The following is a 27,060-nucleotide window of genomic DNA, read 5'->3' on the forward strand; positions in this document are numbered from 1 at the left end:
TACTTTAAATCCCATTATAATACTTATGGGTATGTAATATTTTTTGGTTTGTGGGTCTTTTTTTAGTTGGTTTTGTAGTATAATAGCATAGTACTCGCACTTCACAAAAGTGTTTGAATAAAATGGAGCATGTTGATGCCTAAAACTGATGAAGTGAATTTCTAAATGTAACATTTTTTGAAGAGAATTTTAAAAGGAAGAGAGTGTAGTGCAATAGATAAAGTGAAAAATATGTACAAACTTTTTTTTCTACTGAAGGACCTCTTTGTAGACCTCATTGGTGGTTTCCCCCCACTTTGGAGCCCCCACTTTGAGGAAAAGTTTGTGGACTGGGAAGCCAGGAGGGTTGAGCATGTTGAGGAACTCCACAGGGTAGTGGACTGCATCATCCATTTGCACCACTGAGTCCACAGATCTGTACTCCATTTTTGCCTCTTCGAGGGAGTTAAGTTGTGTTTCATTAATGATGGCAGCCTTGTCATTCTTGGGAGTCAGAATGACATGCTTGCACAGCCTGTCCATGGACTTCTCCATGATAGTGATGATATCAGGGTGTATTGTGGCTGTTAGGTCTGCTAGGGTCATCACTACTGTGCCCAGGCCTGCAGGAATGGTCACCTTTCCCTTGGACGTGAGACTTGCTGGTACTTGGCCACTGCTGCTCAGTGCACCACAGGAGTACGATGTGCATATTTCTTGGCCACATCTCTTAAGTTGCTTCCTCCTTTTAGCATTGGTATATCTTGCACAACGTCTGCCAGGAGGCTTCTTGGCAGCAAGAGGCAGCAAGAGGTGATGGCTGCAAGAGGTGTGAGGTGGAGTTGGATTGAGGGAAGGGTGGTGTGATGGGCACTTGGGCAGGTCCATGTGAGAGGTTCGCATTGAAATGGCCCCTAGAAAGGTTGTGCACTATCTCCCCATGAACATTTTAAAACTCAGCTGCCATACTGACTTCTATATAAAATCCCTTTTCAGAAGTCTTGTACTGTCTTTCTTCAACTGTCTGCAGTTTCCTTGACCTAATTTTTACCTCAGAACATAGTTCCACAGCTGACCCATCAGCCTGCCAGTCACACAGAAAAGCCAGGCCCCACAGGGAGATTGGCAACCCTAGAAGGGAGGTGTATTTTTACCTCAGGACACGTTCAATGACTGGGAATCATTGAATGTGTCCTAAGTACTGCATGTGTCCTGCATACTGTTTAGAATGTTGTGATGATGACCCATCAAGACCGCATATGCAAATGACCTCAGGGCAGAGTAGCTGAGTTGGCAGTTGGTGGGGCGAGGAGAATGAGCAGCCTCCCAGCCACACAGGGAATCTGTATCCCTATCGAAAAACACATTTTACCCCTTTTTACCCCCTTTGGGGGCAAATTTCTTAAAATCCCTTCTTAGTGAGCCCCTACATCATAAAAGGAACATTCTCCCCAAATTTCACATTTCTAGGTCCAGGGGTTGGGGCTGGGCGTTGATGAGTCAGTCAGGACACTTGTCTTTATATATATAAATAATTCAATAAAGACATATAGGCCTTGACCTGGATAGCCCAGGCAAGCCCGATCTCATTAGCTCTCAGAAGCTAAGGAGGGTTCATCCTGGTTAGTAATTGGATGGGAGACCTCCAAAGAAGACCTGGGTTGCTATGCAGAGGAAAGTAATGGCAAACCACCTCTATTAGTCTCTTGCCCAGCAGGGGTCGCCATAAGTCAGCTATGACTTGAGGGAACTTCCCACCACAATAAAGATGTATAGATATTAAAAAAATACAACCAGGGAAAAGGGCAATAAGAGTTTACTGAAAGTATGCCAAATGAAACAAAAAAGCCTTCACCTGCTGGCAGAAGACAATGACAAAGGGAGACAGACAAATCTCACTGGGGAGGGAGTTCCAGAGTTTCAACACCACAACTGAGAAGGTCCTTTCTTGAGTTGCTACTAGTCTAGCCTCAGATGGGAGGGGCACCTGAAGCAAGGCCTATGAAGATACCTGGACTGGTAGGTGGTAGAAGGTAGTCCTTATGGTATGCTGGCACCAAACCATATAGGACCAGCATCTTAAATTGGGCCCAGATGTAAATTGGAAGCCAGAGTAAATGGAACAAGGCTGGAATGATACCGTCTCTGCAATCAACCCAGGTAAGCATTCACGGTACAGTATTCTGTATCAACTGTAGCTTCCAGACAACCTTCAAGGGCAACCTCATGTAGAGTGCATTGAAGGAATCTACTCTAGATGTTACCAGGACATGCATCACAGTAGCAATATCCTTCTCATCCAGGAAGGGCCCCAGCTAGTCCACCAACCAGAGCCAGTGAAAGATGCCCCTGGCCACTGCTGCCACCAGTTTATCCAACAGGAGGACCGAGTCCAGCAGCACCCCCAGACTATGCACCTTCTCCATTAGGGGGAGTGCAATCCTACCCAGAACAGGAAATAGCTCCATTCATGGGTCGAACCTTCCCCCCACCAGTAGCACATCCATTTTGTCAGGATTAAGTTTCAGCTTGTTAGCTCTCCTCCATCTCAAAACTGCCTCTAGGCACCTCTTCACAGTTTCCACAGCTTCCCTGGGATCTGCTGGAAGTGCAAGATGGAGCTGAGTGTCATCTGCACATTGGTGACAACTCAGCCTAAATCTCCAGATGACCTCTCTCAGCGTCTTTGCATAGATGTTGAAAAGCAGGGGAAGCAAGATAGAACCTTGTGGAACATCATAAACCAGAGGCCAAGGGTGGATCAAACCCGCTGCAAAATAGTGCCTCCCCATCTAAACCCTGAAGGATGCCATGAACCAATAGTACCCAAAGCCACAAGAAGTTCGATAGAATTAATAGTTGCATTCTCCCTGTCCATCTCTTGGCACAGGCCATCCACCAGGGTCACCGAGGCCATTTCAGTCCCATGACCAGGCCTGAAACCAGACTGAAATAGACCCAAACAATCTACTTTATTCTGGAATCCCTGGAGCTGGGCAGCTACCATTGTTCAATCACTCTGCTCAGGAATGATACATTTGAGACTGGACAGTAATTATTCTTTAGGCATGGGCAACCCTCTCTCAGGGAGGCATTTACTGTCTCTCAGACACAGTCTGCCATCACCATCCGTCAGCATATTTAAGCAGCCAGGAGGGGCAAAGATCGTACCAGCACGCAGTAGGTCTCAAACTTTAAAGAATCCTGTCCACATCCTCAGACTGGGCAAGCTGCATAGTATGCCACACAACTGGACCAATCAGCACCCTGGTGCCATCTGATCCTGTCACTGATAATGCAGAATCTAAGTCAGAGTGGATGTGAGACGTTTTATCTGCAAAGTGTTTTGCAAAATGATTACAGTCATCCAGCACTCATCCAGCTCATTCCAGCCTTCAAATGCCAATTTGGGGCATCCACTGACTCATCTGGGCAGGGGCAATAATGCTGAGGGTTAGCAGCAGCTTGAGATGGTCCACAGGCCTGTGAATTGGCAGGGGGGTGAGTTGCCAAGCACTGGGTGCTGTCTTTCTCCTCCTCCTCCTTTATGAAAATAGAAGGGTAAAAGAAGTAAACCTCCAGCTTTCTCTCCATGCACTCCGTTTCTCAGCATTTCTGCTGATGTGGCTGACTCCGCGTACCAGAGCTCAACTGAAAGAAAATATACTTCATGCACTCTGGTAAAGCTCAAGAGAAATAAATTCCCTGGACCCAACTTGTGTTCCCCACAGGCACACAGAAGCTGCAGCAAACTGCCTGTTAAAAAGCCACAGGGGTCCGATTCTGCTTGGGGCTGCAGTGGGGGGGGGATGAGGAAGGGCTCCTGCTGCAACAGGTCCAGGAGAGTTATTTGTTATTTAGGTGCTGCACGTCCGAGTTAGAAGAATCGGGCCCCTGCGGCTTTTTAACAGGCAGTTTCCCACAGCTCCTGTATGACTGGGGACAGCATGAGCTGGACCCTGGAACCTACTCATTAAAAAGTATAATACCTAGTTTGAACCCAAGATGCCCCCCCACACACACACACAGCAAAATGCCCATCATTGAGCTGTGGCAGATCTAACTCTTTGGGGCAAGGGAACAACCAGGATAAATTGCAGGGGAAACAGGATCAGCATATTGGGAAAGGCATCACCTTATATATGTGAGAAATATATATATATTTCACCTTATATATGTGAGTCTCAGGCGGTGGAGAACTTAAAAGTAAACCGGAATTGAAACCAGGAATAGACAGGTAACCGATAAAACTGTTTTAAAATAGGAGTATCACCAGTCAATAGAGCAGCACCTGTATTCTGTACCAAAAATTTCCAGATTATCTTCAAGCACAGCTCCATATAAAGAATAGTGCAGTAGTCCGTCTTTAACATTACGGAAGCATGGTTGAGCTTGGACAGGACTAATTTTGCATTCTTTTCCCTACCATTATTACATAGCCTTCTGTTGGGCAAAGAGGCTTAGCTTCTGTTTACTAACTGTCAGTGCAATCCTAAACAGAGTTACTCCATTCTAAGCCTATTGCAACTGGAGTAACTCTGCTTAGGATTTCACTGTGAGTCCCTTGAAATAGCAGGAGTGCCAAACATTTCTCCTTCTTCCCCTCCTTTTCTATGAACAAAGCAATTAATCCAGAAAGGTGACCCTGCATCATGAGGACACAGCACACCACAATGCCACACATACACTTAAACGCGCGTCAATTCCACTAACTTTTCCCAGTCTAAGTAGTACTACACCCTTCAAATCTCATTGGCTTCAATGAACTTAGATTCTGCTTCGCATGGCCTGATTGGTGCACATGTATGAAAACCAGAAAGGCACAATTCCAGATTCTGTATCAATTGCTGACCCTGCAGGAAGGGCAATTTACAGCTCTTGAAAAGGCATGTGTGGTTTTAGACTAAAGAGGAAAGCTGTTTAATTAAATTCAGTGTGTACTAAGCCACATGGGCCCTTTTCACACTGCTTACCTGCTGCCACAACGATGCAAAATACCGCGCAAAAAACGCGGAACATCGCGTTTTCTCGCGCGAGATTTGCGTGACGTCGCGCAAATCTCGTGTGAAAAAACGCGATGATCCGTGGTTTTTTTGCGATATTTCGCATTGTTACAGCAGCAGGTAAGCAGTGTGAAAAGGGCCATGGACTGGGTGGGGGGCGGGGAAGGCACGTTTTTCAATATGAACAGAATATTATGGGTTACATCACACGTCAGATATAAAAAACAACAAAAGATCTTGAGGCATCTTCCTAGCTCCTTCGTAGCCTGCATAACTGATGTTTACGGACATCATGGCAGTGTGAATCCCCGACAGAAGCATGTCCCTCGACTGCCCTTCCTATCCAGCCTTCAGCACAGGCCTGTCGGCTCCATTCCTGTCACCTCCCTGCCAGCTAATGACCCAGTATTGACAAGATGGTGTCACGGATGATCAGGCATCAGCCCTGTTGCCTAGCAGCTCCCCCATGAATGCAGCTGGGTGTGCGATTCCTGCCTCAGGCCCCCAGATACACAAGGCGCTGGGGAAGCATCCTGCCTCAGAGGGGCTTTCACAGAACTTGGGGTGCAAAAATAAATTTGTCTAGATAAGTGAATGAAAAGTCCATCAGGCCACAATAAGAACACAATAAAACGAACGTCCGTCTAGTATGACATCCTGCTTCCAATAGGGACCAGCCTCCAGAAAACCCACAAACCTGATGGGGTGAGATCATTTGGCCCCAGCACTGCCCTTGACCATGGAGTTTCTAGAGATGCTGGCTCATACAGACAAACAAATTCACAATGAATAGATCTAATTCTTTAAAACAAAAGGCTAGTGTCTCTCAGCGACTCTCATGCTCCCCTCCCATATCTTTGCACATGTTAGATTATTTGGACTGACAAAGCAGAAATCTGCTCCATTGTATCTGGATGCGTTCCCTTTCGCCCCTTCTTGTCCTGAGAGTAAAACTCTTGCTTCAGGGTCATGGCATCCCATATGGTGTGCTTGTACCGCATACCTGAGTGACCTTTTCTGTGACGTTCTGGGTGCGCTCTGTCACCTTGTGCGGTGCGATGATTTCAATCTCTGTGGTAGAGCCGGAGCGATGTTTTTCTAGGTTGAACTCCACAAAGTTGAGGGTGAACTGTGGAATCTGGCTGATGGTTCTGTACTTCATGAGGTCCGAGTCTGATGTGGAATTCTGGCTGGGCTTGATCTGGGAGGCTTCTGAGGACAAAGGGAATTAAAAGACCGTCTCATGGGGTGGCCCACAAAATTCACAATAGACAATATCAACACCAAAACGCCACATGTTCATGAAGTACAATTTCAGTATGGCGCTTGCTGGAAGTAAGATTTTGCGAAATAAGAGACATTCATTCTGTAGAATCAAAAGTGGCCTTTCCAAATGGGGCAGGGCACAGCAAGAGGGACCGGCAGCTCACGGTCCTCTTCCCTCTCCCTTCCAGGCACCGTGGAGTTCAAAGGGGAAGGGGGACTCTGGGGACTTTGACAGACAAGTTTGACCAAAGCATTTCAGCTCATCTTTCAGCTCTTCATAAATTCATCCTGCCCAATACGTGCTAAGCATCAGTAAGCAGCAACTACACATGGAACTTCCTCTGGAAAAAATATGGTTAGTGTCCTTCAGTGCTCGCTCCTGATGCTGCAGGTTAGTTCTTAGGATTTTCAGCACGCCCCTCCACAGTCAAGTTCAGAGTGGAAATGATTTTTGTTGCCTGGCTTTGCAGGGACAGACACAGGGCACTGGAGCTTACAGCCTGGAATGCCAGAGGTGTGGTTTGGCAGTAGCTGGTGTGTGCCTCTGGCCAGAGCACCAGGGAAGAGATTTGGACTGGAAATGCTTTCAAGGCCACCATGCCCAGCAATGAGTGCTGCTCCTCCAAATGGGTCCCATTTTCCCCTCCCCATTTTGCTTGCCTGTGTTCCTTGTACCTGGAATCACCACAGCAGCCCCTTCCAGTGTGGACTTAGTGGTTAGAGTGTTGGACTGAGACGCAGAAGATTAAGGTGTGAATCCCCACTTCTGCCATAAAAGAGTACTGGGTGACCTTGGACCAGTCACACAGGCTTTCCGTTCATTAAAATTTTTGCATATCCTTTAATGTTTTGATATTATGTTTTTTACCAGTTTGGCATGTTAATGCATGCTTCCTCTTTTAATTAAAAATGCATTAAAAAACAAGAGTTGAGAAAAACCCAGATCTAGGATGTATGAAATCCTCCAATTCCTTGAGCGCTCATGGAGCGCTCTAGAAAGAGTCAATGATTTGGCAGGCAAGAGCAATAAAACAGCAGGGACTCTGTAGAATCCGCCCAAGTTTTTTTTACTGTGCTAAACAGAATATTTAGCAATGTAACATTTTAAAAGCAGAATTGGCATTTGGCAAGTTCAGGTTAGCTTTATTTAATATTAACCAGTGGCTATATAATAGGAAAAAGGATGTACACAGCGCATGAGAAAGCAGCATGTTTGGAAACAAATCAGGAAGGGAAATGTTTCTGCTGAAAGCACAAGCACTCTCAGTAATCCCAGCGCTCATTTATGATATAGCCTTGTCCAAAACATATCAAATTGTATGCAGTTAATTTCCGATTTTGCCATCTCTACCGAATAAGTACTATGACAAAATCACCAAAGGAGAGCCATTATGCTTCCTTCATTCCATTAAAGTTCACCCAAATTCCCTTTCTCTTGCTGAAATCTAAAGCAGCAGACTTAATAATTACAAGAAATCAGGAATAAATATCATTGCTACCACCACCTCTGTTGCTGCTCGAGCTGGCCCAGGACAATGTGATACTGAATATGAGGTTATACCCACCCTATGGATACTATATACCTGAACTGGCTTTATACCAATTCAGCTATCTCCCCACTGCCCATGAACCTTGGGAACTGCAGTAGCTTTCCACATGTTCAGAAAATTCTGATATTAATTCTTGGTCCTCTTACACGCTCCACTTCCTTCCACCCTTCAAATGTCATTGTATGACAACTCCAGCCCTGCACTGGGTCTGGACTCAACCAGACCTTCCTAGCAATGCTTCCTCTCTTTGGGTTTCCAGGCAGCTATAACCTCACATCCCTTAAGACTTCTTCCAAGGCAGGATGGAGGGTTCATGGGAGGTGAAAGGTGTTGCTATTGCCCTAACCTCTTGGGATTCCTCAGAAGAAGTATGTACATTGGGGTGAAGGTTAGGGATCGGTGTGTGTGTATTTATATCTATCTGTCTAATATTATATTATATATAACATGGGTGTCTTGAGAGCATGAAAAAGATGCAGGCAGAATCTGCAATATGAGGGGTGTGTGAATAGGCACAGTCTGGATGCAGGAATGAGTGTTCAGGGCACTGCCTTGCCAATTCATGGTTGAAGAAAGATATGGTCAGCTCCTGCGGTTTGTAATATTCATATGAAGAGCCATGCCTTGAAACTTTCTAGCTCTCTTGCTCCTCTATGTAGGACTAATGTTCTTTTGTTTCTTCTTCTTACATCATTTCTGAGCATTTGCAGCTCACAGCTGTGGCAATTTTTTACTATCTTCCTCAGACAAAACAGCTCTTCCACAGGTGCCAGCATGACCACAGCATGTACACAAGGGCTCAAAACAAAAGACTGGTTCATACGGTAAACCATATGCATTCCAAGTACAAGAGAATGCATATGCATGTGCCAGACATTCCCCCAATGGTGACATGTGTTTCCTTCTCCACCACTGACCCCTGTAACTTCCACCTGTTGCTGCCCTAGCTGGAGAGCACCATGCCACTCGGGACCTCTCACCTGTTCGCCATCCTTGAGACAGACGGTGGTGTAGGCTCTGTCGGGCACTTCTGGCAATGAGAGCTGCCAGATCTTCAAAGTTCAAGATGAACATGATTACAGCTCCATCCTCATTTTTTACTGGGACTACATCCACCAGGCACCGGATACATGATGCTGCCATAAAAAAGGAAACAGGGGAAAAAATGGAGGATAAGTGAGCCCAACAGTAAAATGTGCCCCTCAATAACCACACCATATGGCCGTTATAGATGGGGAAAGGCTAGCAGGGGGTAATTTTCCCTAGTTGCCCTCTAGTAAAGACTGTTTTTGACTATATCTCTAAGTAGCAAAATGGACATTGTCACACATTCTGGACAATCAGCATTTTTAAGAGGGCTTCTGGGTGCCTCTTAGTAGCAATATACTTTTTTATACATATATGCTTTGCAATATACTTTATTCAGGTGCATGAGTTAATTACAATTTTTGTGCACTACATGAGCCTGGTTACCAGGGCTTTTAGTCTGGGAAAAGAGGTGGCAGAACTCAGTGGGTTGCCCTCGGAGAAAATGGTCACATGGCCGGTGGCCCCGCCCCCTGATCTCTAGACAGAGGGGAGTTGAGATTGCCCTCTATGCTGAGCGGTGCGGAGGGCAATCTAAATTCCCCTCTGTCTGGAGATCAGGGGGCGGGGCCACCGGCCATGTGAACATTTTCAAGAGGTTCCAGAACTCCGTTCCACCACGTTCCTGCTGAAAAAAAGCCCTGCTGGTTACTATTACAAAGTGGCCAGGTTTTTGTTCCTTATATGGGCACCTGAATCAACCCATCATGATCCTTCTTGCTAGGACAAGCCTGGGAATGCAGCTCTGTTCTCCAGATGGGGTACGTATGACACCGACCTTAGGATACTGTTTAACTTTAGGATCAGCTGCTTCTTCCTGCCCCCTTTATAGTATTCCGTATAAGAAAGACTTCAGTAGAAGAATCATTTCAGTTCTTTTGAGATTAAGAATGAATGGGTAAACGTCAGATCCACACAGGAAGTCCAACAGCTGCTAGGTTCTCTGGAAACCCTATCCCTATGAGAGTTTACCATCAGCACATAATTAAAATTTTCAGTATGGACAACTATCTTTTTTGGACTATCTCAGAATTGTAATAGCTAATGTGCATGATGGGCTGTTCCAGAAGCATGTCACTGTATGTGAAAAGTCCAAATTCTTGTACTAATCCCCCCCAAAAAAAACAGTGATAAGGAAGAAGTGGGCATTATATTTCTGCAGGAGAGACACAAGATATGAGTCTTGGCTCCACATATACAGTAACTAACCTAACCAAAAAAGGGAGCTGACATTATTAATTATAGATATTTTTGATATTTATGAAAGACAACGACATAAAATGTTGCAGTACCCCAGAGGCCAAAGGGCGGAGCAGCTGTCTGCCAGCAGTACTCTCTAAAACCTACATGCCAGGGTAGGTCCGAAAACCCAAAGGATGGTATGATGGATCCCCTTTACTCCCCCACTGTGAGGCAGATTTTCCCGCCAAAATTCAGTTCCCCTGCATTGACTGAGCAGCCTCAAGTGTTACTACTTGAGGTTTTGAAAGTCTGTTTGTCCCACCCTGACTAGCAGATATAATTTTAGCAAAAGCAGGATCCCTCTTCCTTTTTGTTGGAAATGGCACTAGACACTGTATAATATTAAAAAGAAATAGCAACTTTATTTAACAGATAGGGATTAAATAAGTTTGGTATAGTGAGCCAGTTTGGTGTAGTGGTTAAGAGCGCGGGACTCTTATCTGGAGAGCCAGGTTTGATTCCCCGCTCCTCCACTTGAAGCCAGCTGGGTGACCTTGGGCTAGTCACAGTTCTCTGGAGCTCTCTCAGCCCCACCCACCTCACAGGGTGTTTTGTTGTAGGGATAATAACAACATACTTTGTAAACCGCTCTGAGTGGGTGTTAAGTTGTCCTGAAGGGCGGTATATAAATCGAATGTTGTTGTTGTTGTTGTTAAGTGTAGTCAAGGGATGAAAGTGCTGAGGTAAAACTTTGTTGGTATTACAGAATACACTTTGAGAAACAGGCAAAATAGTGTCCTTGAAGCTTAGTTTCATATAATCTTGGTTCTTAACAGTGAGAGGTGTTTTACTTAGTACTTGAGTTACAGCAACAATGTTTCTTCACAAAGTTTCCTATGACAGATTAGGTTTCCTGGAGTTAGTTTAAAACTGTTTTTCTTTCACAACAGAACCAGGGTCCTCCTCAGAGCCAAACTCCCGTTTAGATACTAGGCAGGAATTAATCTTCTTCTCCTCAGAAGATATAACCCTCCTTCTTTTGGCTTGAAAGGGAGCCTCAACCCATTACCTAATCTCTCTTGCCAAAACACATTCCTAGTTCTCTTGTGTCTGTGTAAAACAGGCTTCAGCTTATGGACTACAAGCCATTAGAAACATCATCCCTGACAAGACCACAGCAGATCTCTTCTTGCCATTGAGCTCTGCATGTTAGTTATCAACCATAACTACTTCAGGTTTGGTGAGAACCTATCCTTCCAAATCAATGGCACAGTCATGGGCACCTGCATGGTTCCACAGTATGCCAACATTTACATGGAAGACCTAGAACAATATTTTCTGAACTCCTACACATTGGCACTTCTCCTTTACTTGAGATTCATTGATGACTTTTTATTGTTTGGACCCATGGCAAAGAAGCCCTCGAGAGATTTCACCAGACTTTCCACAACTTCCACCCCATCATCAATCTAACTATGAATCACTCTACACAAGAAATAAACTTTCTGGACACCACAGTACAGATACACGAGGGACACATAAGTACCACATTATACCAGAAATTGACAGATCAGCAAACATATCGACATGCTTCTAGCTACAACCCCAACTACATCAAGCAATCCATTTTGTATAGCCAAACCTTATGCTGTAGTCACATCTGTTCCAACCCCCTCAGACAGAGATACTCACTTGAAGGAGCTGCAACAGGCATTTTTGCAACTACAGTATCCCCCTGACATGGTGAGACAGATGATTGGAAAGGCCAGAATGACACCCAGGGACAGCTTGCTACAAGACAAGCCCAAAGAAAATAACAACAGAACACCAGTGGTGGTCACCTACAGCTCACAACTCAAGCCAGTTCAGCACATTATTAATGACCTACAACCCATGCTGGATTGTGACACTTCCCTCACACAGGCACTGCAGGGGGGCAACCTTTTCTTGCTTACTTACCTGCTAACCTAAAACAACTACTCACCCTCAATGATAAACTACTTAACAGTAACATGGACTCTGGTACCAAGGCCTGCAACAAACCATAGATCCTGTAACTGCAAAAAGATCCCACCATGACCTGCTGACTAATCACACATTAAAACCATATCATAAATATTCCATCATGTTTATGCCAGTTTATGTGCTTCCCCTCAGCGCTCTCCTGCTCTGGCCTGGTGGCCACTGTGAAGTGCCCACCTGCCGCTGCAAGGCAGGCCAGCAAATCGACAGCCTGAGTACTCCTCCCAGTGGCAAGCAGGCACTTTGCAGCAGCCTGGAGACCAGAGTGGGGAGGCGCTAAGGGGAGGCGCATGGCACATTGCCAGGAGGAGGCTTGTCAAATCGACAGCCTGAGCACTCCTCCCCTGCCTCCCCTCAGCGCTCTCCCATTCTAGCCTCCAGGCCACTGAGAAGCACCCACTTGCCGCTGGGAGGGGGCCCACTGAACCACTTTTTTAGAGTTTGTTGTATTTTTTCACAGAACGGGCATTGTTGCTAGTACAAAATATTAGATACAGTCAATACAAAGTTCATCCTTAGTAGACAACATTCATATCAAAACCCTGAGTTGTACAGGCTTTAAGGTAAGTCCATAGATATTTTTGTGCAAAAATGCCTTATGTTGATATTTTTCCTGTTTGTTTCTTTTTTAGGAGAGGAAAAATCGTTCCCATGGCCACCGCTCAATGAGGAGCCGGCTTGCTCCCTCGTTTCAGAGAGTCTTTGTCAAAAATGTGCTGTGTATGGATGTATTCTCCCAAAGGTATATTTCTCAAGGTGGTCTTTATGGATAATAACTGTGGACTAACATGGCTACCCATCGACATACTTTGAATTTTTCCTCAGGACAGTAATGTTACAGTTAAGGCAAAAGATTTATCTTCCCACACTCAAGAGAAGAACCTGTCTGACCTTCCTGGTCAGACTCACATGCTCTGAACAATTCTGTCAGAAAACCAGAAAACTGACCAATCAGAGAGGAGGGAGCAGCCTGCCACTCAAGCTCTACATTCCAAGCAATGGTTAACTCATTCCCTCTCAGCTCTCTGATGGTATTGCACTTAAACCTGCTGTCTGTCACAGGTGGTCTCCAGAAGGCTGCCATGGTCAATAGTATCAAAAGTGGCTGAAAAGTCCACAAGAACCCTCGATTGCTGTTGCTGCTCACTTCTCTTGTAGTAGAGCCCAACTAAAGTCCCCTTGCCCAGACCCAAGCCCTGCTCTTTCCAGATGGCGCTGGAGCTGCCTTGCCTTGCTTCTCTCTGCCCCCAACTCCTACCTCCCCGCTCTTCTGCAATTTTCCTTATAAACATGCCAAAATGATTTCCTCTCCATAGCATCCAAAGAAGTGAGCGCTGAGAGAGACAGAGAGACAGAGATACAGAGAGAGAGAGAAGACACAAAAATTCATGCTGTAATAAATGCTGTTCGTTTTGAAGGTGCCATGAGAGTTGTGTTTTGTTTTGCCTTGTTTCAGCCTGCCACTGCCCACATGCACACCCAACAACCTCTGCATCACCAGATAAGTTGGACAAGTTATACTGAAGAAACAAAGGAATCATCAGCCGTATGCCTGCAGCAGCCTTTCTATTTATTGGAGAACAATTTCCAGCATTATATGATTCCTGTCAAGCATTTCTTTTTAAAATGTGAGTTTTCCATATACAAAACACAAGGCACTCAGCAAAGGCAGCCTAAAATCCACATTCCTTGCAGGGCCTGGTGGTGTTCTGCTCTGTTTCTTCTCTCTGTGTGGCTGTTTCCACACGCCCCTAAAGGGATGGCACACTAACAAAATGCTGGTGACATCTCCGTTTGCAAAACTGATGCGGGCCATTTGGCTTCTGTTTTTTTGGCGTCTTTTCTGGGACCGTGGAAAGTGCATTCCCCAAAAAGATGCTGAAAAAACGGAAGCCAGACGGTCCACAACCGTTTTGCAAATGGAGAAGTCTGTATTCATGAGGAAAAGCCACCAGTGTTTGATGAGTGGGCCATCCCTTTAAGGGTGGGAAGAAATGGCCTATGTGTCTGTTTCTTCTTCTGTGTTCACATGGAGTGGTTAGCAAGGTGCAATGCTGATAGGGTTGTCAACTCTAGTTTGAGAAATTCCTGGAGATTTCAGGGTGAGGCCTGGGAAGGGAGATCAGTGGGTGTGTGATGCCACAGAGTACACTTTCCGAATACGCCATTTTCTGTAGAGGAACCGATCACTGTAGTCTGGAGATCAGTTGTAATTCTGGGAGAAATCCGGGCCCCTCCTAGAGGTTAGCAACCCTAAATGCAGGCCATTCGTTACAATAATATAGCTGCTGGCTGTGTAATGCATGGATTCCATGTCCCAGTTCCTCTCTGCTAAGTGACCTGATCAGGGGTTTCAGGAGCACAAGGATTAACCCTTCATCTGCCACTTTCCCTTGCCAGCATTCCCCTCCTCACTGGTCAGTGGTACAAGAGGAGAGAGAGGAGACTGATCTTGTCCAAACTGCTGTAAAGAGCTCAGGTTCCTGTAATCAGGAGCAGATGGCCAGCATCTCAGAACTTCAAAATCCACTGTGACGTCAGTTGTATGTAATTCACAAGAGAAGCTGGGGGGAGGAGTTTGGACATGTAATTCTTTTTGAGATCCAGGCTTCTAGGATTTTGAAAATCTATATTTCAAGAACCAGGTAGGAAAGCAGCTAGGGTATTTACTGAAGAAATCAAGTCCTGACAGGCAATGGTCACATAGTAGAATCTAGCAGTCTCAATTATCAGCCAGTTTTATTTCTTGTTTTAACTAAAGGTCATAGAGGTCATAGCAAAAAAAAAAGTCTAGCAGTCCTCAAAAGGCTCAAAATATAGATGGCCTAGTAAGTTTTTACAGGCATTTCCACCTGCTACCACTGGAGGGTACTGCCTGCAAGAATTAAACTGATAAGAAAGCATAACATAAGGCCCTGCTTAGTAATTGTTCTTCCAGCTGCAGCAGGTGGGGCACAGACTGGGTCTGCTTGCCAGTGTCCCACTTTCAGTAGCTGAAGAACTCAGCCGAAAGGGAAAGCATAGGGTTTGACACAAAAATATGATTAACTCTGTGGAGAAATGTATTTTATTTGGAGCTATGGTCTTGATAAACCTCCACACTGAGTTTTAAAAGTTTTTCTCTCTCATAGCTGGAAACAGGCAGGAAGGGGGAAGACAATCACTCCCAAGCCCTGCCAAGAACCAACCAACAAAGTTCTGGAAATGCTAACAGTCTTCCTGGCCAGAGACAATGAGATTGTTGCCTCACACCTTAACTGGGAACCTGACAGCTATAAGGGGTAGGAGGGCCTGGATGACATCTTCCTGGAAGTCCTCCCACCCAGGTGATGTCAACATTACAAGTTTCTAGTCCTCCTGTTCTGGGAGACTGCCTAGGGATCCCAGGCCCCCGCTGGGGGCAGGGCATCCCCCGCCCACGCCCCCACACCTGCCCCCACTTACTTGAGCAGCGGGGGGTGCGCACCTTCCTTGCATGCTCCCCCGTGGCACGGCGTGCTCCAGTGCACCACAGCCACTGGGATCGGGCCCATTTTGGCCTGGATCGGGGCTGCTGTGGAGTGCGGGAGCGCTCCTGCACTCTGCAGTGTTCAACATGGGCCCATGTGCTGGAATGCAGGCAGGGAATCCGACGCAAACCTCACTAAAGTCCAGAGTTCAACTAAGCCGACCAGGGAACAAGCAGGGAGCGTAGTCCAGGGAGCCAAATCCAAAAGGTCAGAGCCAGAAGAGCAGAGAGAGAGCACAGCTGGGCCGCAGTAGAACCAGGCGGGTCTTTGCACAAGTGCTTCTGCAATGAGGGAAAGGGCGTCCTGGCTTAAGAGCAATCACCTCCAAGGCAGTGCTGCATCCTGCTAGGACTCAAGGTCACTACGCCGCTGTTTGAGTGCCTGAAGCCTCGCACTCTGTCTCCTTCCCTAAACAACCAGACGCTGCTGCACCCTACGCTGCCTCTCAGGTTCAGGGGAGCTTGGTGGGTATGTTGCCCTGGTCTCAGCTGCTGGTGCAGGTAAGGGAACAGCCTCTGTCTCTGAGTCTGCCCTGGATTCCTCAGCCTGCTCTGGCAAGGGTTCCTGCTGTTCCGCTCCCTGCTGGTCCTCCATGTGGCTGACTCTGGAGGAGCTTGGAACACTCTCTCCCCCGTCATCCTCCATGAGGTCTCGCAGGAGTGCTCCTGTGCTCCGCAGCGCTCCCAAATGAGCCCGTTTCGGCGTAGATCAGGCCCATTTTTGAGCCGCTGCGGAGCCTTTAAAGGGCCAGGTAAGTGGGTTTGAGGGGAGGGGGGCTAAGTGGGGGGGTTTGGAGGTGGGGGGTTCTGGCCCCCACAAACAATGAATAACGAACATGTCCGGGAACAGTTCATGTTCGTCCATGTTCATTGTTCGTTGTTCGTGGATGGCAACAAACAACAAACAGGGTGTTCGGGGTTTTTTTCCCCATTCGTGCCCATATCTAGTCAGGACTGGCAGTCGTATGTCATATGTAACATCAGGGCTTTGGTTTGGCTCAGAAGCCCAACGTAGGAGAAGGATGGATTTCCCTACCAAAACAACCTCAATGCTGTGTGACAGAGAGCAAAGTCCTGTGGTTTAAATTATTAACTGTTCTCTCCCGTCGGTCCAATTTCCTAGCTCCCTCAAGGAGGTGGTAGAGACCTCTGTTGAAAAAGCCTTCCTTGGAAAAAGGAGAGCTAGCAAATTACTGTCCAGTGTCAAATGTGCCTTTCCTGGCAGTGGCTGACCATCTTCAGGGGTTTTTGAATGATAATCAGCTCCTCATCCATTCCAGCCTGGCTTCAGGCCATGCTTTGGAACTGAGACTGCTTTAATAGCTCTGGTTGATGACATCCGGCTTCAGCTAGATAAGAGTGGTTGTGCACTGCTGATTGTATTAGATGTGTCGGCAGTGTTTGACACAGTTGACCATTTGGTCTTGGTCGATTGCCTAGCCTCAATGGAGGTAAGAACCACCACCTTACAATGGTTTGCCTCTTTCTCCCAGGGACGCTCAACGGAGGTGGTCATTGGGGATGGGAGTTCATCCCGATGGGAACTACACTGTGGAGTCCCACAGGGATGAATCTTGTCCCTGATGCTTTTTAATAAACATATGCACCCTCTAATGGATACTGTTAGGAGGTTTGGGGTTGGATGCTCTACCTTCTACTTGATAAGCAACCAGAAGCAGGTATCTCTTCTTTGGCCCAATGCCTGGATGCCATAGTAGAGTGGCTGGGAGGTAGCTGGCTGAAATTTAATCCTTTGAAAACTGAGGTCCTGTGGCTGGGAAGGACTTCGGCTGTGGGGAATTTATCACTCCCATTACACAACAGAGCCCAGCTTTCTGCTGCGGACTCCCTGAAGAGTTTGGGTGTTTGGCCTGACTCCAAGCTTTCCATGGACAAACAGGTGTCCATGGTGGCTAGAACAGCACATTTCCATCTTCACCAGGCCTGACAACTTTCCCCATATCTATCTCACTCCAACCTTGCCACATTGATCCATGTGACAGTCACCTCTTGTTTAGACTACTGCAACTTGGTCTATGTAGGGCTACCCTTGAAGATGCTCTGGAGTCTTCAGGTGCAGAATGCAGCCGTTAGATTGCTGACCAAGTCATCATGGTCAGTTAATATAATACTGATCTTGAAACAGCTGCACGGGTTACTGATTAGCCTCTGGATCCAATTCAAGGTGTTGGTCCTCACCTTCAAAATCCTTCATGGTCTGGGGCCTTCATACCTTTGGGTCTGCCTTTCTAGTTATGAACACTAGGGATGTGCACAGGTTTCCTGCTTTTGGTTTCCCTTTTTGGGTTTACCCAAAGCGGGAAAACATTCCAGAATAGCCCAAATCCCATGCTTCGGGATTCAGGTATTTAAACCGCTTCAGTATGCTCCATAAAGATTCAGAGCACACTGAAGTGAAAAGGCTGGGGGAAGCTTTGTTCCAGCCCAGCCTCCCACCCCCTTGACTTACCTGGCCGGCAGGCAGGTGCCCCCGCCCTTGCTCCTGCTGACTGGCAGGCTTCAAGACGGCGCAGTGTTTAAATGCACCCGAAGCTTTCTGAAGTGACCCTAATCGCTTTGCAAAGCTTTGGTTCAGGATTCCCGAATCGGGCCTGCAATGCTGGGCCCAATTAGGAAATCCCAAATCTTTACAAATCGGGTCCAATTCAGGTATTTATCCCGAATCAGAAACTCAAATAGCACACCCCTAATGAACACACCCCCCCGCCGCCTGCTTCATTTCTCTTCAGAGGATTTCTGGTGGTTCCTGGCCCTGGGGGGGGGGGGCACATCTTTCTTCCACCAGGAATTATTGTGACACCCTCCCTTTGAAATGCACTGTCAGAAGGCACTCGTGCTCAGCAGGACCTGTTGATCTTTCAGAAACTCTGTAAGGCAAAACTATTCTGGCTTGCCTTTGTTATCTAATATTCTTTTGTGAGGCAGAGCAAATTGTCGTGTTTTTATCTACCTGCAATTTTTATGTTATTTGCAGAGTTTTATAGGCTGGGGTTGGGACTAGAGTGGTTTTTAATTATTGTGTTAGGCTGTTTTATTATGATTTGATTGAATATTATATTTGTGTATTGTTTTAACTGTTGCAATTGTTTTATACCACATTGAGATCTTAACTAAAGAGACGTGGTATAAAAATTGAATGAATAAATCAGGCTTCAGCACATGCAGGGCAGTGGCCTTTTTTGCATGGGCGATTTTTGCCGTGTTTGGCCCCATAGCTCTTTGGGTTTTCTTCTGAATTCCAGACGGTTAACTCCTCCTTCAGATGTTAATGTGGCGTTGCAAGGATTCTCTTCTGAGTTTTCTGCCTGTGCTTTTTCGGTGTGGGTAGAAAACTCAAAAGAGGACCCTTGAAATGCCACATTGGAATCTGAAGGGGGAGTTAATCGTCCAAAATTGAGATGAAAATCCGAAGAGGTATGGGGCCAAATGCAGCAAAAATTGCCTGTGTGAAAAAGGCCAGCATCTGGACAGCAGATCTGCCTCCCCGCATGAGCTGAGTAACCCCACTAGAACCTTCCTGCACATCCTCTGTGGCACCCTGGAGTGATGTCTGTGGCAAAAGTGCAGGGATTCCTTTACAGACAAGTAGACACAGAAAGGGCTCCCTGAAGGTAGAAACTCTACCTATGCTATGGCTGGAGATCTATGGCTGGAGACATGCCACTGGCAACCCTTTGTAAAAAAACAAAACAAAATGCTGTTAGGCTGATAAGAATGATGTCACTTCCAGGGAAAACTTGGAAGTAGTATCAGTCCTCTTTAGGAATCCCTATGGAGTTTCCTGTGATTCCTAGAGAGGTATGACATCATTTCTGGGTTTTCCCTGGAAGTGAAGCTACTCCATCTCTGACAGCACCCCCCCACCGCCTCTGCCCCTCAGGACTCCTACTGGTTGCCAGGCCAGCGGATGATATTACTGAATGGAGAATAGAGCTCCCTTCCTCCATGTTCTTCAGCTCCCCCTAGTATCTGATGTTCTTTGCAATGCTCCAGTTTTAACTGATTTCCATCTCTAACAACATCACAGAACAAAAACATTCACACCTACACAAATCAGAGCAAATTGTGTTCATGAAGCAAATCTAGGACTGCCAACTCTGCCTTGTGAAATTCCTGGAGGGTTGTGGGTGGTACTGAGGAGAGTCATGTTTGGGGAAGGGATGGAGGTCAGCAGAGATGTGATCTCACTTCCTGTGATGTTACTTTAATACATAAACTCTTTTGATTCCTCCTCTTCCTATAAGGGTACTTCCTCCCACCAAAATTCAAATTTTAAATCCTAATTTTCCACATATCATTTGTAGATGTCTGTATGTCTGTACTTTGTATGTCGTACTGACCCTTTGATTCCAAATATTTGTGCTGGTATGATGCGCAGCTATCCAACTATGTTATATTCAATCTAAATGTGTTTTTTTTCTAGTCTCAAAATCCTCTTCAGGTTTTCCTCACAATTAAGGAGAAAAATCCACACTGAAGTTCCATAGGAAGTCACCAGCCAATAGTAAATTGCCCCACCCACCCCACCCAACACCCAAATAGCCTCTGGCATTTGATGTCTTCATAGGCAACATTCAATTAGCTTCCATATATATACCATAAAATCTACCTTCTGAAGCTGCCGTTTCTTCTGAGGGAACTGATTCCTGCAATCTGGAGATCAGTTGGAACTCCAGATTGCAGCCTCCTCCTTGACATTGGTGACCCTAAGCAAATCTAGGCAGATTCGCTCTGAAGATTTCCATTATTCCCATGGGCAGCAGTGCAGTAGGGTCAGGCACTCAGGTCTAAAGACAGGAGATGGACAGGGAGGTAGGTGAAGGGGTGGGGGCTGGTTGTCTGGCAGCACAATAGGAAAAGCTGGCAACATGCTAGATCAGTGGCAGGGGTCCAGACTAGAGATGGGCACGAACCAAAATACGAACCAAAATTCATGACAAACCAGGCTGGTTCGTGGTTTGCAAACCAGCAGTTCATCAGATCCCATTTCTGATGAACCGCCACGATGAATTGCCACGAACTTTAGGCTGGTTTGTTTGCTTTATTTTTTGGTTCGTCACTGCAGACAGCCTAGTGCCAATCAATCAGTTTCCTAGGCAACAGAGGATGGACTTCCTGCAGACCTTCTGCTGACCAGGAAGTGACCTTCTACTAGCCCAGAAGTGACCTTCTGCTGACCCGGAAGTGATGATTTTCTGACCTGGATGTGCCATTTTCACAAACCAAATGAACCGGTTTGTGAACTGGGGGCGAACCATGAAAGTTCATGGTTCGTGGTTCGTGAAATTTGATGAACCAAGAACCGCATGGTTCGGTTTTTTTCTGGTTCGTGCCCATCTCTAGCCCAGACCAATGGAAAGGAGCAAGGGGGCGGAGTTAGTGCAGCCTCTAGCAGGATTCCTTTTCATTTACAGTGTGTGAGTGTCAGGGGCAGGATGGGGGTGGAAAGTAATGGCTAATACTGAGGCAAATTCTGCTTCAGAATCACCTAACCACCAGTAAATTGTCATTAATGCCAAGGCATGTTTTTGTAGCTGTATTCTGATTTCTGAGTTCTTCATGCAAATTTTAGATAGACCCAGTGCTTTAAAAAAAATGGTATTGCTACTCATATATTTGCACTGATTTTTACCAGTTCCACCCTCTGAATTTGAGAGAGCATCCCAAAAGATGCCAGGATTCAGTACTGGTGAGTACCTCCACACACAAAAGCCTTAAAAGATACATTACTATGCTGGGCCATTGGTGGCAGGTGCCCCTTATTTTGGTTTTTGCAGTTTCTATGGAGGGTGTGCTGGGCAGTTGGGGGGGGGCACAGATGAGAAGCACTCTTCTGAAGCTTCTCCTCACCCCAGTTCAATGGCAAGGGAATGTTTTTCCTGTTCTCTGCAGGAGACCCCATGCACCCCCACACGCTGGCCTTTCTCTTTAGGCTGCATGTTGAAAAGGAAACCAGCATGCAGCACACACAGAGCCGGAAAACAGCACCCAGGCATGGTATTTGGGTGGCTCTTACAAGGAAAGCTTAGTGAGGAGAGGGCTGGCTGCTTGTTTCCGTTGTTCTGATTAGCCATGCCTGTTCATTTAGCGCATGCACAGCGCATGGCTGTTTCAATATATTGCCAGCACGCAATTTTTTAAAAAAAGTTCACCAGGCACCCTACACCAAACAAAATGGCAAGGTGGGTAGAGCAACGGGAAATGGTACAGGCTTTACAGACTGGCAGAAAAAAGAAATCAAGCCATTTCAGGGGAAAACAGGTTTTAGAAAGGCCAGGGGGAAAATGGAGAAAAGCCAGGACATTAAGGGATATGCAATGAAGCGGTGGGGAAATGATGACAAAAATAATGAAGGGAAATGAAACCAAAACATTAAGGCTGTCTGGACGATGCCTTAGTGTTTAATTAACCTTCTTTAGTCTTCCAAGGCTGAGGGAAACTCAAGGGACAGGCAGTGGTTTAATTTCAAAGCACTCTCATGGCTCCAGTCTGGGATCCCGAGGCCAGTCAGGCAGAATTTTTCTCTCAAAGTACAGATTGGCTGTTACTTGCTCACTATCTTCAGATTTCGTGGTGTTATCAGTAACTGTTCAGTTTTGTGCCCAGCTGAAGCTGTTAAGGTACACTTGTAAACAGGGCTTTTTTTCTGGGAAAAGAGGTGGTGGAGAAAATCATCACATGGCTGGTGGCCCTGCCCCGCCCCGCCCCCTGATCTCCAGGCAGTGTGGCGCGGAGGGCCATCTAAGCTCCCCTCTGTCTGGAGATCAGGGGGCGGAGCCACCAGCCATGTGACCATCAAGAGGTTCCGGAACTCCGTTCCACCGCGTTCCTGCTGAAAAAAAGCCCTGCTTGTAAATATTTTCAAGCTTCAGAGATCTTTCTAAATTTTAAACTTTTCCCAAGGAAATAAATAGAAGTTGTTGGCATACCACATTGCGACTGGTAGTTTACGGCAGGGTTGCTATGGACTATTATGCATTACTATGCTCTTGGCACCCTGACAGGGGCTTCTTTCTTTCACGTATTTTCCTTCTGCAGATAGGATACTGATGAATGGCACCACTGCAGTGATAGCATTGCCAATGTGCTGGCATTGAGGTCTTAGGATGGAGCTGCCCGTCACCTTAAGAGCCAAATAAAATTGTCCTGGATATCTGAAATCCTTGATTATTGCTGCTTATGTCTTATGAAGGCTTTGGACTTTTAGCTGAGTCATGAGGCACTACGTTGGAGGTGCAGCAATTTAGGATAAAAACAGTCTGAGTGTTCCCAGAGGAGGCTATGTGGGCCCCTTATCATAGTTTGACAGCCAGCACCTTAAATTAAGCTTGAACCAAAGAGGCAAGCAGTGGAGTTGGTGCAGAACAGGGCCGTTTCCAGACGGCTTACCTGCAAGATGGCGACGTTCCGGAGGCAGGTAAGCCATCTGGAAACGGCCCAGGTTGTGTATGAGCAAAATGCCCAACTCCAGGTGACAAAATGTGTCTTCTTGGAAAAGTGAGAGAGAGAGAAGCCAAAAATGCTTTTGATGTGAGAGGAGAAGCATGGCTTTGATGACCTGCATGTACAGTGTGGAAGAATGCAAACATGGAGCACACCACCATTAAAAAGTTTGGGAAAAACACCAACCTGCCTTTTTTTTTTTTTTGGCTGAACTGATATTTTTAATTTCGAGCAGGAGGTTAATCCACACTTCCTCCCATCCTCCTGTCTTCTCAGTGCAGAGAGGGCCATGATACTGCCCTGTTCCTTTTTAAGCACAAGCAAGGCAGAAGACTGCTGGATTTTCAGGAAACTGTGACACAAGCTGTTATGACACTATGAACTTATTTTTTATCTTGCATTTTTCCTGCAAAGCAGGAATCAAAGCAGCTTATAAATCTCAAAACACAAACAATCTCAAATCACCGTTCAACAGTAAGACAACAACAGCTCCTCTACTACTATATACATATCTTCACGCCAGATATTTCAAATTGGAAAAATTCTCCTACTTGACCACTCTCAGAACTCACCTATACCAAGTACCCTTAACTCCAAACCTTTGGAGGGTCACGTTCTAGGGCCGTTTCCACACAGCTTACCTTTTGCCGGAACACAGCATGTTCTCACGTGAAATCGCACGATAACAGCGTCTTCCTGGCGCGATTCTGCGCATGAAGATGCTGTGTTCCGGCAAAAGGTAAGCTGTGTGGAAACGGCCTAGGCCTGGAGGAAAGGCACGCAGCACTAGGGAGCCATTCCTTTTAAATTCTGAGCAGATGGGAAAGCTCAGCCCTTGGGCAAAAGTTCTCCCTCACACAGCCTGCTGTCTTCATTAAGTAGTTACAACACTGTTGCTTGTTTGCTGCCATTTGTTTACCTGCCAGGGTGCTGTTATCTTCTCAGTGAAGTGACAATGCAGTTTTTTCTTCGACATAGGCAACTGCTGCACCATTCCCGCAGCCAGCCATGAACAATGCTTTATTTCCCAAAAGAGGATGGCTGAGGTTCAATTTACCCTCTCAAGGAGCCACCTCCACAATCCCAGAACGATTCCACCATAGTCCAGCGTACTACAATTACTTTCCTTTGTGCATACAGAGGCATTCAGATGACATTGTCGTAAATCTGCTGTCAATGTTCTCCCTGAATGTGCACCAGCTACAGCCCCCCCAAATGCAAATTTAAGGATGCTTCCCAGGGAATTATACGGGACTGATTTTCTGAGTAAAGTAAATTTTATTTTATTTGTAAAACAAGTTTGCTGAATGAAAACATCCATGCAGACTCCTACTGAAAATTCACTCTCTGTTCTGCTCCCTTCTCTTTTTTGTTTGTATTTACTTCGTATCTGAAATTCACATCATCACAGCTTTCTACCCACATAACCTGTCGTCTGGCACATAACACCACATGGAGAGAAGGCGCTACATCTCCTCTTCACTTCAATGCAGAAGTTGTTCCTGATTTGACAATCCATAATAGCATGATCCGTTGCAGCTTAGAAAATCAGTGCAGATTAACTACAACAGAGTTTTTTTCATTTATATTTATATTTTTAACACTTTTTCTTAGGCTTCCAACACTGAAAACCTCTCAGTTTTCTTACAGAGCCTGTTTTCATGACCAATCTCAGTGTTATCCTCAGATCCTCTCAGCTATGAGCCAATTTCCCTAAGTTCCTAGCAGGGGCAGACTGGCCATTGGACTTACAGGAAAATTTCCTGATGGGCCACTGTCCAATGGAGCCACTGGAGGCAAGGATCATGCAGATCTACACCCCAGCATCTCTACCACTGCCTTGGGGGGAGCGGCACTTAACTTGGACCTTTGGTGGCAATGACACCTGGTGTCATCCCATCACCTGCCTCCTCCTGCACCTCTGCCTTCTTGAGGGAAAAGCCACGGCGAGTCAATGCTCATTTTTTGTGTGGCCAAGCTGCCTGGACCTGTAGTACAAGCTTATTTTGCAGCAAGGGCCACTTAGCGTGGCTTGCTCCAGGGCCATTTTAACCTTCCAGGCCATCCCTGGATCCCAGGGCCCAGAGCAACCAAAGAGAAACCACCCCTGAACTGTCCATCTGGACTCTTGAAGACTCACCCAGAGGTCCAGGCTGTCCCTCCACCACTATGACAGGAAAAGGTTCCATTATGCCCAGATCATTCCCTCAGCACTCCAGAACTTTGAGCCACGTGTGCACTGCAGGGTCAGGAAGCATATGAACTGCTCTTCCTCACTCCAGAGCTTAGTTCTCGTGGCCCCTTCTTACATGCCCAGGGTAATGCCAATTGCCGTCTTGGGGTCATGTAGCCGTTTTCTCCAGGCCAGTTTGGCTAGGGATCCTGATGGTGTTTTGCCATCTTCTGGGCATGGAGCAGAGGTCACTGGGGGTGGGGTGGGGTGGGGGAGATAGTTGTGAATTTCCAGCATTGTGCAGGGAATTGGACTAGATGACCCTGGAGGTCCCTTCCAGCCATATGATTCTATGATTCTATGTCTGCAACTCCTTCCTTCACTCTCCAGTCTCCCTCACCTGAGCCCCGCCTCCCACATTATCTCCTCTGGCCTCTTTCCTCCGAGTCCCACTTAGCGGAGCTTCAAACTCCTACCTCCCCAATCCATACCCCTCCACACAAACTATCCTCTCTTCCTTTTCCTCCCCTACTCCCTCTTCTGCTTTTTTCCTCTTTCTTGAGGACACTGCAAACACATTCTTTATGGACTGCATTTTGGACTTGCCCTGAGTGAATACATCTAACTTAAACGGGATGGCTACCACTACCAACTGTTTTAATTGCTTGTTGATTGTTTATTCCTCAATTGGTGTGATTTGCATTTGTGTGCTTGTTAATTTTGGTATATTCCCAAAGGTAAGTTATGTAGCTTTTCCTTTCTGCTTGTTATGTTCAATAAAAATCAACTCCAGTTCAGTTCGAAGTTGCCATCTCTCCTCCTTTTTCACGATTCTACCTGAAACATCACCCCAGTGAGAACATGGGATCTGAGCACCTGATGGTTATATCAGTCAATCCTAATTGGGCATTTGGAATCTGGCTCGTTGACCTCAATTAATTGTTTGGCCATTTAAAGCTATGAGTTCATTTAAAGCTATGACCACAGAATGAGACACTCTGCTATACACTGCATGTCAAACGAGTCAGCTGGGATTGCTTTCTGTCTGCTCTACAGGGGATAAATAGGAGGATTGCATTCCCACCCCCTCCTCTTTTACCTGACCTTGATAAAACGACAAGCATTTAGCATTTAATAGCATAAACTACCACGACAGTGGAGCTCCCGCCCCTCCTTTCCTACCCCACTTACTCAGCAGGATTCAGGGCACTGTATTTATCTGTCTCATCAGTATTAAAATAATAATCAGGGAGGCTGGGGGTTCCAGAAGCTGGACATGGGGCTATGAATATTAAAAGGGGAACTATTAATCCACCTCTTGGCACTATTGTAAAATCTTTCCCTCCCTGTTTCTCTTGGCCTCCTATGCTATTTAATCTGCACAGTCTCATAGCAAGACAAGCTAAATCTATAGCGGTGTTATATAACACATGACAGGGGAAGGGTGCCTGTCCCAGTGGCATCAAGGAAAGGAAGTTCCAGATAGGATTAAGCTTGCCCCATGGACACCGTTGAATGTAATCGGGACATGTCCTCTCTTTAAATGGGGCTGTTTCCCATTTTGCAGCTCTTTTGGTTGAAAAAGAAACAATGTCCAAAGTGACAAAGATATTCTTGTTCACTTTCAGAACGTTCCATTTCTTTCTTTAAGAAATGGAGTGTCTTGTAGTTGTGCAGGTGTCTTGCCATTTTAGATGGATGTTGATAAGAGTGGCATTTAATGAAGACAACTATGTCTTATGAATATATACCACAACTGGACACTGAGCCTTTTGTAGCCCCCCACCTCTCCACCATCTAAACAACTGTAACCTTCCTGCAGAGTTG

General features: G+C 46.1%; 1 protein-coding gene across 1 annotated transcript in view; it reads right to left on the minus strand.

Annotated features, from left to right (window-relative positions):
- The window catches only part of KCNH6 (potassium voltage-gated channel subfamily H member 6), a 108,971-nt gene that overhangs the window by 47,546 nt on the left and 34,365 nt on the right, over window positions 1-27,060 (minus strand). The window contains exons 3-4 of the mRNA XM_054993502.1: window positions 8,779-8,934; window positions 5,986-6,194 (exon numbers count right to left, since the gene is read on the minus strand). Coding sequence (XP_054849477.1) covers window positions 5,986-6,194; window positions 8,779-8,934 — 365 coding nt within the window. The remainder of the gene's footprint in view (window positions 1-5,985; window positions 6,195-8,778; window positions 8,935-27,060) is intronic.

The sequence above is a fragment of the Eublepharis macularius genome, chromosome 12, assembly GCF_028583425.1.
Source record: "Eublepharis macularius isolate TG4126 chromosome 12, MPM_Emac_v1.0, whole genome shotgun sequence".
NCBI classification, from domain to species: domain Eukaryota; kingdom Metazoa; phylum Chordata; class Lepidosauria; order Squamata; family Eublepharidae; genus Eublepharis; species Eublepharis macularius.